We start from the raw sequence: 14371 nt of genomic DNA on the forward strand, positions 1-14371 counted from the left end.
TTTTGGTGGGTGAGCAGATATTTACCATGCCCTCCCCTGGTGCCAGGCCCAGGTTCCACAGCTGAAACCTGCTGCTGGCACGCAGGTGGCACTTCTGCGGTGAACAGCAGATGAAAGAGATCAGGGAGAAAGAAACTCTATAGCTGTTTCAAACACTCTTGCCTAAAAAAGCAAATTAACAGAGATAAACACCCTCTCCTATCTGTGAGATGAGAGACAAGCATTAGTTACCTGACCTTGTGAGAGTCTCTCCTGCCAAACTTTGTTTCTCTGGGCTGTTTTTTCAAAGTTGGACTGAGCTAACTGATAAAATGAAATTTACAAAGAAAACAAGCTTCTGCAGGTGCCCCTGCATGCAGTGCTTCAGCATACACAGCATCTGTGTGCTCAGGTGTACCTGGGGGAGGTCACCCCCCTTCCACCAGTTGTGCAGCTTCGCAAAAACAGATGATGGGAATTTAGGATTTCAGAGGCGACCACATTCTTCACCACTTCTTTGACCAGCCAGCGTCCTCCTAATAGGGCGCAGATAAAACCACCACCACGTGTGATACTGGTTTCATCCAAGTAGTAACTTTACACGAGTTAGGTGAGAAGCAAACCAAAATAACAGATGCGTAAAACATATTAAAAAGCTGTATAGAATTTTCCCATTGACAACTGACTTTAAAAAGCTGCAAAGTGCTAGAAGCTGTTGTAAGCGTTAAAGCTTTTGGTACCACTTAGCACCTAGAGAAGAATGTCTTCACATCTTTTCTCAGACCTCTACAATGTCCTTACTATAACAAAGGTTTGAAATTTGCTGCCTTCCTGCTACCACTTAAAAATGTTTGTAAGAGGGGCTCTTGTACACCACTCAGCCATGAGTTTTAAGGGTTCTGCCACGTACCCTTTTGAAGCTAAAGCTTTGATTCTGAAAGCACCTGTAGCAAAAGCAGCAAGCTCTTTTACCGGGCTGCATTATGGGTTACAACGGCAAAGAAAGAAGCCAGAAAAGCATAATCTCGCAGGAATATTATATGAAAAGCAAGGAGCGTTCACTGTGCCCTCAACTTCAAATGCAGGGAGGGGAAAGTTACGTATCTTGACCCTAAACTGCACATTGCTAAAAAACCTTGCACTCTTTGTAAAGTGTTTGAGGTGGAAATGTTCTGTTAGGGAAATTGAAGTCATCCCTTTTTATAGAACGGTTGACTGATTTCTGTCTAAGGTAACAAATCAGTTCCCACTGGATGGAGTGCTTCAGAATGGGTAACATATTAGGTGCAGTTTAGGAATGGTCAAAAAGAGGCCGGAGCATAATATATTGCTGGAATCTTAGATATCTGTGTGCCATATCACAGCAGAGAGTGGCGGCTCAGTATTTACTTCTCCTTAATCTGAAGACAAACAGCTAGAATTTTTGTTACAGATACGCACTTTTCCAAAATGCTTTTTTTTTTGGTCTGTATGTCAGGCTGCTACCAGAAAATAAAGGAAAGAACCAAAAGTTCATAATCACATTTGTACCATTCCTGAGGGTGTTCCAATGGTTCCCCATGCAGTAGTAAGATTAAGTACAGCAATTAACAATCACAGGACAACTAACCAAGCAAATGCAAAAAAGGCCAGCAATAAAATTCTCTCGAGGGGGTTGAATTACCTTATTATTTGAACGCAAGAATTGCCCATTGTTGTCAAGCGTAACCCTATATTTTAATGACAATGCAGACTTCTTTGCATGCTCATATTGACTTTTTAGGCCTTTCCCCAGTGGAAAGAATCAGTTCAAGCAAATGAAACAATATGATTAACATTCTCATAACTTACTTTTCAAAAGAAATGAATACCTCAAATTATATGCGGATATATCTGCCGGATGCATACAACAAGACGGCAATATCCCTCACTAAGCTGACTGGCCAACTGTTTAACATCAGTTGTTCAAAGGTTTTTGCTAGTTTCTTAATAACTCCTTAGTTGCAGCATCCTCACAGTAATGAATCTAAGTGGGCAAAAGGGTTTTTCAAACTGGTTCACATACAGAGCACATATTTCAGCTTTATTTCTTTCCCCCTCTTTTTGGTGAAATACAAATTCCTTTAGCAAAGGATAATATTAATATTAAGTAGTTCTAGTCAAGGGGCGAGCAGGCATTATCAAAAATTTCCATGTTCTCCAAGGCTTGTCTAACATTAATTTTATTGCACACCCTGAAATTGGGCTCAACTACAACATCTCTGCATCAAAGTCAGTTTAGATGTCAAGCTGTGGTCTGCAACTGAATGTCCATAAAGCTTTATCACAAGCTGGGCAGTCCAGCACCTTCGCCAAGTCAGCGGGTACGGTGTATGATGAGACTGGTAACAAGAAGACCATCTAAAACCAAAACATGGGGCATTGTTTGCCATTACTGGAACCGCTCATTAAGAGATGTTAGGGAAACATTAACTCATTATATACGAAATATGAGCAGCCTTCAAGCAGCAGAGTATTTGTCGCGCTGGTTTTGCTTCTGTGTGACTCCATGATACTGAACAGAGTTTTGCGAATGGGCCAAATGCAGTCTAAAGCAGGACCCCAATGGCTCCCATGGCCAAGCTCCCATGAAGGGAACAGGTGAAAACACGTATTTCCAGAATAGCATTTTTAGTACAGATATTCAAATACGGAACCACGCTCCTACCTCATCAGCATCCATGGCTGTCAGCTGCAGTATTTTAGATCCATCTCCTATATTCTCTTCTACGGTCAGATCAAGCATATCTGTGGGGAACACTGGTGGGTTGTCATTGATATCCTGAAGTGTTATTTCCACCTGTAAAAAGCAGGAATCAGAAAAAGTTGTGTGAGCACTATGAGTTAGACGCTGATTGGACCTGAACGTTACAAATCACATAACTTTGAAAGAAATCAGGTAAATTGTCCTTAATCACATGAATTAGAACATTCCCAAACCACACCAACAACAGGAAAAGCCCCTCCGGATATTAAAATTCCACATTGTTATAAAATACTCATAGGAAAGCCTCTAACATAAATAAAGTTAATTTGACTTGTTGATAGCAACTGATTTTAAATGGTCCTAGTCTAGTTTATATTGGAAAAGATCCACTGATAGACTGTCATTGTAATCCTCAAAGTCGGCCCCTGGAGGACAGCTGCCAAGTCCCGGGGCAGGAGATCATTCAACCATTAAATGCTGCCTGACATAAAGATGAGGTGGTGTAAAATTCTCTCTGAAATGTTTATATATTGGCAACTCTCCGTTCTGAGGGAGGAAAAAACACCCTTGCGCTTTGTATTTTTGTAAAAAATAATCTGTTTTTCTCTCTCTCAAAGCTCTCCTCCAACTGCAAACATAAATGTTACTTTAGAAGCACCCACTAGCACCTACTCTCCTTGCCTATACACGCACCTAAACAAATGTTCTTTACACATGTGATATTTGTATGCTTTTCCAAGTAGTAATGGGAGTTCCTGAAAGGTTGTTGTGTGTTATCTATTCCTTGTTTTTCATAAGCAAGATTGCTGCCCTGCTGATGCTAGTTTAAAAAGCAGCAGAGCTCCGTTTTGCCGAATACCGGGTATGGCGTGTAACATTCCAAAAAAGAAAGTGAGGACACAGCTTCTTTACATTTATCAGACAAAAAAAAGGGGTTTTTTGGACCCAAAATATTAAATGTCCACCAAACTCTGAAGACACACTAATGAGAAAACTGAGTAGCTGAAGAACGCCTGACTTTATTGCTCATCAAGGAACAGAGAAAGGTAGACAGGGCTGTTGCACAGGAAGGGAGGAAAAGGTATGGACGACTTAAAGAAGATACCCAGATTGACAGAGAAAATATTATTTACACTGCAGCACCTGCCATGCCATTAACCACAAGGGATGTCCCTGCACTTAGTTGAAAATACAGGGGTTAGGCTGCTCTGGATATAATCAACGCAGACGTCTCTGGTCATCCGAAGTCTACATTTTCTACTATTTCTAGTCACCTGCCATAACGTTTTCTTTTTTAATTCTGTTTTCATGCCGACCACCAATTGCCAAGCCACTGTGACTTGATCACCAAAGCTGATCACCAAAGGTTGATCCCAAAGATAAGCACTTTAATGACCAGAGCATGGCTGTCCCCGCCATGTCTTGGCAACCACGTCACCCAAGCTCGCTTGTTGCGTGTTTCCCAAAGCTCTCAGTGGCTGCACCCAAGGGTCACAGGTCCTCTGTGGGCTTCCTCAGACCACATCCTGAAGGATGATCCATCCCAAAGGCAACTGTTTCAGACAGCCTAACATTTCTACCAGTGCTAGACTTTGTGATGGAACAGATCTGGTGTGTTGTGGCTACTACTTTTCATCAAAGACCCTGAAAATATAAATTGTGGTAGATATGCAAATACTCTAAGAGTATATTTGACCCTAACACACCTGTCCCTTCTGCCTCAGAGGATGTTTCTAATGCAGAGAAGGCTGCAAGGAGCTCAGCTCTTTCCCTCATAAGTATTTTTGCTCCAGGGATTTTCTTCAGAGGGTGGAGAGATCTAGACCATTGTGAACATTATGGCTACATTGGTCTATGGGTCAGTTTATACCCCACACAGGGAGGCACTTTCCACCTGGGGATCTAAGCCATCCTCAGTCACCTCAAGTAAGTGAGCTTTTTCTTTTTTTTTTTTTTTTAGTTTGTGTTTGGTATTTATGCCCACAAAAGGTTACTGTCACTGTCAGCCTGCCAGAACTTTTCAAAAGCATTAAAGAGACCATAAGTGCCTTTAAAAACAGAGGAAATGTTATATTAATATTATAAATATATCTGCTGGAAGTGCACTGGTCCTGTAGGCACTGGTCCTATGTGCACTAGGCACACTGGTCCTATAGGCCTTACATGGCCTTTTACAGAAGGCTATTATTAATTTATACCATATTTAATTCCTTTGACCATTCACAAATAGTACACAAAACACTTCATGGCCTGAGACAGATTAACCCAGGAGGGTTTTATCATCAAATTGAAATCCCTGAAAACAGAAGCACAAGAAGCACTGACCGGAGCATCACAAGCAATGATTCGACAACTCACTAACCAGACACAAACCTTCAGAGAATAAAAACAGCCTGTGTTGGTTTTCACGGCAACCGCTGCATCTGGGCACCAATTAATCGCCGAAACAGGAGAGACGGAGAAGGAATGACAGACGAAGGATTTTGCCAGCCGTTCCTTGCCAAGCAGGTCCTGCCCCCTGAACTGGCACAGCAAACCACATATGCTCTCCTGCTCCAAGTATAGCATTTCCCCAGCTATGGTTTCAAGGTAAAGCAGCTGCGCAGCTCCGCAATTTATTTATTCATACCCTATATGTCATGCACAGCTAATGTTTCAGCTGCAGGTGACATTTCACCACCAGAATCCATTTTCACAATGAGAGATCGCCCTTTGTAAAAATTGCATGAAAAATATATGACACCTTCTGGGGTTTTGGGTTAGGAGCTGTGCATTGCCTACAGCTTGCATAATGTAAGGCAGTCAGAATCCAAGAATACAGATGGCTAAGGGTTGTGGGACAAAATAAATTAATTATAAGTCAGATTCCAGAGAACTGAAAACAAGGAGGAGACGAAAAATAGAGGAAGTAATTTTATCCTGAAAAATCAGCTCATGAGTAAACAAAGACACTGCATTTTATACCGAAGACGTGCTTTATGTGGTGGAAAAATAAGAAATTCTCAAATAAGGAAGAGACATTTTTAGAAAGAGACCACAATATTTTTAAAGAGCATTCACACCACGATTTACTATTTATCCACAGGGCTTAGATAATGCATATTGCTTCATCATTCTCCGTTGGCTAAGTCTAATTAGCATCCTTGTGTAAAGCTATCTTTTTACTTCTGCTAAAACTAATTACTTCAGCTTACACACAGTACTGCAAACGTAAGGAATAAGATCCTGGGATGTCCCTGTTTGCAGAAATTTCACTCAAGTCATAAATCTCTGAGAAATACTTGAGAAACATCTTCGCATTTCCCCTCCAAACAAAAGAGTCCATTAAGTTTCATGCCAAAGGCCTCATTTAAGAAAGTATACATCCTAAAATGAGTTCAGGTGTAAACTGAATGTCCAGCCTTCTATTCAGGAGTTCAGAAATTAATTTCACTTTGAAATTATTTCAGAAGTTCGAACCCCAAGCAGAAGCACACAGGAAAACCACTAAGTCTTTCATTGCCACGGGGCACTGGGTGATTTCAGTATGTCTTATGACATCTTTAAGGGGGGGGGGGGGGGGGGGATAAAAAAATCCACAAAGCTTTAATCAAACATCTAAACTAAATCTCTCCCCAGCCCACTGCCTCTGTCTTTCTTATCCCACATTACATTTGCATAAAGATATCAGTGCGTGACTTGGATTCTAGAAATACATAGTTTGATTAATATCATACGCTACCAGTAATAATTATGTGCAATTCTGCCTCAGACTTAATGAAGGCAAGACAAGGTGGTCATGGCAGCATTACCAGCCATCCGTACCATGAGCATCATGTTCAGAAGGGTCTACAGAAAGTGTGCTGTGCTCTCAGCTGCACCAACAGCAAAACACCCACCAGCGACAACAGCAAATGCAAGAATAAACATCTAGGAAAACAAAGGCCTTAAAACCTGAAAATACACCACAGGAAGAAAAAAAGGGTGCTTAAGGGGTTTCTCCAAACCTCGGTCCCTGGAACAGGAAGGAATCATTAGGTGACCATGTCTGTACCACCACAGGAAACAATACCCCCAGGCTACATGCAAAGTGATAACCATCACCCCCTTCTCCAAATCTACCCAACATGGGCAGTATTCTTGCCTGACCTCAAACCCATCAGTCAATGTGACTCTAGGATGCAAGCCAGAGACACAAAGCAGTCACCTGAGAGCACTCCTTGGACCGCTTGAAGTCTTGCACTATGGCCAGTCTCTGGTCAAAAATGGCCTTCGATTTCTGCAGACGCCACAGGAACATAAATAGTCACAGGCATTTCTAAATCTCTTAAAACTGTGATGGGAAACGGATGAATAGATTCAAAATATGGCTTTGCTTTATTTGTTCAATGGTAAGTGAAAAAAAAATCAGAAAGCTTTGTTCTACCCAAGTGCATCTGTGTGTAAATCTCCACAAAATTACTCTGTTTTTGTACAAATTCTAGCATAATATTTTTCCTTTACATGTTTAATACGTCTAGAAAAAAGAGACTGAAAATTAAAACTTTCCCTCACAGCTCATTCTGCAGAAAAATACATGTTACTGATTTACTATGCCATGTAAAATAAACACAATAACTTTACATATCAATTTCTATGCAAACTATCTTTGGGTGGGGTTTTTTTTTGTTTCTTTTTTCTTTGTTTGTTTTTGTGTTTGTTTTATGTTTGAGTTAACCAATATTAAACTAAGACGCAAAAATACAGACATACAACAAGCCACAGACACTGGCAAAAGTTGCGAGTCAAACAATACCACATATTTCTCCGTGTCTGAATCAAATTTCTCGTTCTGCAGCCTTAGTAACATTCTCACAATAACACCATGCTCCTGCCACTATTACAGATGGCCAACCCATCCTCATCTGTGACAACATGAGTGCTGCTGCCTGCTGTCATGGACGTTTTCAAAGCAGAGGAAGTATTAATTACCTTCATCTTGTTAAGATTCTTATTTGCTGCTCAAATTAGCCTCTTGTGTTTTTTCTCCCTCAACCAATTCAGAACAGATGGAGGCAGGCCAGCACTCACCTCAAATGGTTTTGCCTCAATTTGCTTTAAACGTAGACGTAAGAAAAAATAAGAGTTCTTTTCTCCATTCAGACAAGCCTCAGGTCTGAAAAGATAGAAGGAATCATACCGGGACCTCACTTCATCAAGCATACAGTATTTAGTTAAGCATTTAGGGCATGAACCTGAACGCAAGTCGTCACTAAGAAACTCACTGGTGTTCCAAAATGTTGTCTTTACTTTGAAGAGAGCAGAAAATATCCTCTTTGAATTAACTGATGACATTTATGAGGAATCTGTGTGAAAGAGACTCTACAAAGAGTGATGCTGCAGTATAAAGTCTTCAATAGCTTCATACTTTATACACGGTTCTGGAAACAGTTTATTCTCGGGGGCAAGGAGAAACTCAATTATGATGGAAACCAAGAATGAAAAGGTTCTTCTTTCGCTTAACCGAAAGCAATATGACTTTGCACTTGAATAATCTATTCTTATTCAAAATAATTTCTTGAATTAAGAAACAGTTGCTAAAAGACGAAGTTTCATTTCTTAGAGCAAAAGAATCAATCCACTTCAAAAATACTAGTACCCCAGACAATTATTACTGAACAGGCTAGACAAATTCCATGCTCAACATAAAAAGCTTAATATGAGAGTTTTATTCTGGAACAAGAAATTATTTTAGTGACCAAACTTACTGGGTTTATGAGCTACAAAGGTATGTAAAGTAAAACACTGCACTGGAAGGCAATGTGCCAAATTCTATCCGATCGTAACACCTTCTATAAACCAATGGGCTCATTTAGCCAGAACCGATCTCTCTGCTTTATTACATTTATTAACATTCATTTTTCTTTTATTTCAAGGTGAGGAGGGTTTATAGACCAAATACTTTTCCAAAGTTCTTCCATCTATCGAATGAAAATGAGGGGAAAAAAAGATGCCACAGGAAACTCAAATAAGCTCACGCGGCAGCAGCAAGTTTCACTGGGAGTCCCAAAACGCGTGCAGTAATTCTCGCTTGCAGCCACCCCATCCACGATACAGGCTCCATCAGAGATCTATAGACAGAACACGATCTAAGAAGAAAGGAACTCCCAGATGTCTCACGCATTCGATGCTTCTTCAAACGCTACAGCTGTTTGATTAAAGATCAGAGTGGAAAGGCAACAGCTTTTCTTTCAATTTATAGGTTGTTGAGTCATTCTTCTTCCCTTTGCTTGCTGCCGTGACATTCGCTGCTTCTCTCAAGAGATACCATCTGATCTACAGGCACCATTGGCACACATCACCCTGAAGACTTTTGTTTATGCTTAAGCCATTATATTTTATTTCATCTTAAAAAAATTAGGGAGCTTATTCTTCCTTGCTGGAGACTGTGGCAGTGTTTTATCAATTTTAACAGAATAAGAGTCAAAGGATTCTGTTCCCCATCCCTTGGTAAATATTCTAAATAATTTCATTCATGATGATAAAAGAGAAAAATTCAACTATCAATTTATCACATCCATGTCACTAACTCAAGAACCAGGCCAACACTATTCATTTTTCACCAGCCACCATCACTTTGGCCTTTTTGTTCATCCAGCAAACAAATCTTTGCTAATCCTGAAAAAACACACATGTATGAGTAGATTCCTTTTTTATTGATGTGAGTAATCATATTGGCTACTCACATCAGCGAAGTTATAATAAGTGTTTGCAGGACCAGTGCATGCATGCTTCCTCCAAACTGCGAAGGCAAACAACAAAAAGATGAAGTATCAAGAGCATAAGCAAGCAAAAAATGCATTTCCAGAAAGAAAAAAAGAAAAATCCTGAGATTCCTAGAAAATCTCTAACATAATGTTTCTAATAACAACAAAAAGTCATAGGCTATCCTGAACCAGTTTCCCACCTTTCTCTAACTAAAATACTGGGAAACGGTGAGCGTGGGGGTGAAAAATAAACTCTTCTGTTTTAAAATCACTTGAGCAACCAATAATAGCAGAACTGAGGAAGGCAGAAATCCTGAACTACAGACCATGCATATTTACAGTTTCCACAACAAGATGGAAAGCCCATTTACAAAGAAAATGTCTTGGGACAAGGCAATAGCTTTTGCTTAGACAGAGGCTGAATGAGGCATCTGAATATCCCATTTTCCAGGAGGCAAACAATCCCAGTGCATGCTAGTATAATAAAAATTGCATTAGTCTATTGTGCTGCAGGCCAGCAAACCTGTGAAACAGAAATACAAAGTTGCTAAGAATCCCACTATTAATAGTGGGAAGATTGCAGCTGGGGAGAAAAAAGAAAAAAAAAAAACAACAGAACCAAAAACACCCTCTAAAAAGGCACTGTTTGGAAAAAAAAGAGAAGTGTGAACGTCCAGGGGCAGCAGCAGTCACTTGATCCTGGAGTTTTGGGGTAACACCTTTGAAAAAACATCAGTGTAGTGAATATAATCTGAACTCCTCGTCCCACATTTCAGGCAAAGTCTCTTATTTTAGATGCCAATGCCAAGCGCTTAGGCAATAAATGGATGCATTGGCCATATGCTTAGGCCTTGGACATTTAGGATCTCTCCACAGAAGGAGACAAGAGCACAAGGTTTAATTTTGATGTCTGAGCTCAAAAGTACCTTAATGAAAGAAAGGATAAGCACCTCTCCTACGAAGACAGGCTGAAAGAGTTGGGGTTGGTTCAGCCTGGAGAAGAGAAGGCTCTGGGGAGACCTTATAGCGGCCTTCCAGTACCTGAAGGCGGCCTGCAAGAAAGCTGGAGAGGGGCTGTTCGCAAAGGCATGTAGCAATAGAACGAGGGGCAGTGGTTTTAAACTTGAGCAGGGTAGGTTTAGACTAGACATTAGGAAGAAGTTCTTTACAATGAGGGTGGTGAGACACTGGCCCAGGTTGCCCAGAGAGGTGGAGGAGGCCCCATCCCTGGAGACATTCAAGGCCAGGCTTGGTGAGGCTTTGAGCAACCTGATCTAGTTGAAGATGTCCCTGCTTACTGCAGGGGGGTCGGACTAGGTGACCTTTAAAGGTCCCTTCCAACCCAACACGTTCTATGATTCTATGTCAAAGCTGCCCTGGGCTATGCGACTGCCCGCTCCAATCACCCCAGTGCAGACCACGGAGATCAAACAGGGACCCAACAACAGACAGCAGTTTGAGCCCACCTAGAAGAGGGATTATAGCAATATTTGCTTTTCCCTCACAGGAATTACTACTGATTACCAGCCTTGAAATTGTTTGGAAACTTAGGGCTCAATGCATTTTGTCAACATTTTCATTTTCCCCATTAAATAAACATGCACAGAAACGTGATTAATAAGACTTATGCACAATGCTGTAATTTCCGGAGTAACTTTAATCTGCGGGCTCTAATTCCAGCATTTTAACACCACATAACTTTCCAGGAGTTGAAATCATATTGTAAAGTACAGTCTAGTATGGCGATTTAATGTTTTACAACCAACTCCCTTTTATAAAGCATCAATATTTTCTAAAAAATGCTGGGAGATCAGAGGGTTTTCAAAAACTCAAGCATTTAACTCACGCTATCAGAAAAATCATAGGAACATAGAATAGTTTAGGTTGGAAGGGACCTTTAAAGGTCATCTAGTCCAATCCCCTGCAATAAGCAGGGACATCTTCAACTAGATCAGGTTGCTCAGACCCCATTCAACCTGACCTTGAAAATTTCCAGGGGTGGGGCATCTACCACCTATCTGGGCAACCCGGGACAGCGTTTCACCACCCTCATTGTAAAAAATTCCTTCCTTCCTTCCTAAAATGAGATGTAAATCTGCTTTCATCTTTACTTGAAACTAAGATGTCACTTTCTTGTGTTGTCTCTAACAAATACTCATCTTAGTGCTGCAAAGAAAAGGTGCCATAATTTGTTTCTTCTTTCTCTCCCTTTTTTGTTTTGTTTTTCTCCCTTTTTTTTTTTTTTTTTTGATTAAGGTGACCAGTGGGAGTTGCACTGCTTGGAGTCTTGATTAAATGTTTCACTGCATCCAGAACACTTCATCATGCAGCATAGCCAAAATCTATTATGGCTTACAAGTGACTCATTCTTTAGCTATGAGAAGACCATAATAAAGAACATTTTACATAAAAATGCCAAAAAGGTTGGTAATTTAATCTTGATTCTAAGTAGGTATGCGAGGTCTCCACTTCCAGCCTGTGCTCGCCTGTGGAGACAATAAGGCATTGTCTGGAAACGTGTTACCTACTGTGGTTACATCGAACTTTTCAGCAAAGTCCAGATGATACCGCCACTGAAAAGAAACAGCTCATTTCTTGTGAGAGAGCTGCAAATACCCCTTTTAGCAGACATGCAGTATGATTTATCCATTTGTGCTAGCGGTTCTTCAGTACCTGGGTAGAATATTCATTAAAACCAGCGACACGGAAGACGGCATTACGAGCCCGTGAGAAAACGCGTGTGGCTGATGAATCGTGTCCCTCTAAATAAACACCAGAGCAGCATACAGAAATTAACTTCAGAAACTGTTATTTGCAGCACTCACTCCTGGCGTGCATACCATACGTCACAGAAGGGGACACAAGCGGTACAAGTGTTTGAAAAGACAAAAAAGAAATGTTTGTCTAAAGGCAAAGCAAGCCATGTTGCCATTCCCCCTTTTCCCAAAATCAATATTTTTAAGTAATTGTTCAAGTGCTACATCATTTACTGCCCTCTAAAAAGAGGCACGGTCTCACATACAACGGAGGGAATTAAGACTGGGTTAAGGAATGCACTACTCAAACCTTGGCTAATTTAAGAAAGCAACAGCACGCTCCTTTTAAAACACACTTCAAAACATACATAATCATATACATGTAAACCTGAAATAATCCAACTTCACAATAAATGAGAGATAGTCATCGAAGTGGCACAAGGAATCAAAATTGTAAGAAATGCCACAAGCAGTCATGTTTTTCCCCCCTTCACCATCAAAACCATAATGAAATACAGGTTATTTTGTCAGTGCTGGCAAATGAGTAACATGTGTAGCTCAGTCAATATTCATCCAGTTTAAAAAAAAGAGATGGATTGTTCAAGTAAGTTATTTTGAAGTCCATTTCAATAGGACCAACTAACATACTGGGACCTCTCCCAGGTCTGCCCAGAAATGGCCACCCAGTGGGGCCAACACATCGCTGGGATGGCACTAAGGACCATAAGCTGCTCTAAATGCATATGGCACCCATGTGCATGTGTGTATATATACACACATAACAAAGGCCAGGTTTCCACACCAGCCTACCTGCTCAGAGGAAGCCCAGGGCGAGGAGACATGTCCACTCTCCCATCAAGCTCAGGTGGCTGGGGTGGGCGAGCACCATCCCCAGAGAAGCTGACACTTACTGCAATTCCTCCCGCAACTGGAGAGCGTCAGTTTTCCAGTCTGGACCGGAACAACACCTTGGAGAGGTTTGCAGCAAAAGTTCTAGCCCAGGCAGTACTGCATTCAGTTAGTCCAGGAGACCTTGAGTGCCTACATGGCCCAACTCGTAATCTCAACATGAAAACGTGGTGACCTGGGGACCAACATGGGGCTACGCATCTCAGCAACTGCTACGTGTACCAGAAAGACCAGTTTACTACAGCACATGTTAAGAGGTGCAATTGCTTCTTGTGCTACCATCGGGGAACGGTGCGTGGCGAGGAGGGCAAGGAGAGCAGAGTGGCTCCATCCATCCCTCGAGCACTGGGTCAGCAGCACTGCTTGGCCACTGCAGGGGCCAGAAAACCTCCTCCATCCATCCATCCTTTCACTGCCTACTCATGGATGTTGGGACACGCGCACACATGTGGTCCTATGTCATTTCCCCAGATAAAAGGGGTGGTTTTCTCATAAAGACATTAATTCTTCTGTATCTAGCAGTACCTCCAGTTACAAAATCTATTCCAAATACCTGCCAAACCAATACAAACACTTGGCAAGCACTTGCTAGTGAGGTTTTTCTTTTTTGTCTAGGTTGGGGTTTTTTTGGTGGTTTTTTTTTGTTTTGGTTTTTTTTTTTGTTTTGTTTTGGTTTTTTTTTTTAAAAACTTAAAACATTATACATTTGGGAACCATTTAGTTTATAACTTTGCATTTAATTAAATGAGGTCTACTGCCATGTAATAAGAAATGGATTGAACTGGTAAGAACATTTCTCTCCATGCCAGACCAAAAAAGGATAAAGACAGAAAAAGTAAGCATTAGCAGTTCAAGGACAGGAATGTCACACCTCTAAATTAAATAAATCACCTAATTAAACTTACAGGCATGACATTTAAGACACCTTCAATCATCAGGACAATAGGATAAATCCACTCCATCACTGAAGGCTGCCCAAACAGCAGAAGAAAAGCTCTTTATAGCAATGCTTTTACTATCACTGCTCTGGGTAGTCATTTAAGAAAACTTTTTTTTTTTTTCTGGGCGTGGAAGGGAATTAAAGATATAGGACTGAATGCTGACTGAGGGTTTGCAGTGTTACGAGGGTTTTATAGTGGCACCATTCTGAGATGAAACCCTGTATGAGTCTAAATAGATTTTAGCAAATAAAACACACAAGGCTAAAGTGTTACTTTCCAGTTTCACATTTAGAAGAACAGGGCCATTTTCTAGAAATGCCTAAAAGCTTTTCCCTC

General features: G+C 40.9%; 1 protein-coding gene across 1 annotated transcript in view; it reads right to left on the reverse strand.

Annotated features, from left to right (window-relative positions):
• Positions 1 to 14371, reverse strand: part of FAT4 (FAT atypical cadherin 4) — a 149796-nt gene that overhangs the window by 70677 nt on the left and 64748 nt on the right. Inside the window, exon 2 of the mRNA XM_063336202.1 lies at positions 2666 to 2797. Within this exon, the coding sequence (XP_063192272.1) occupies positions 2666 to 2797 (132 nt within the window). The remainder of the gene's footprint in view (positions 1 to 2665; positions 2798 to 14371) is intronic.

Source organism: Chroicocephalus ridibundus, chromosome 5, assembly GCF_963924245.1.
Source record: "Chroicocephalus ridibundus chromosome 5, bChrRid1.1, whole genome shotgun sequence".
NCBI lineage: Eukaryota > Metazoa > Chordata > Aves > Charadriiformes > Laridae > Chroicocephalus > Chroicocephalus ridibundus.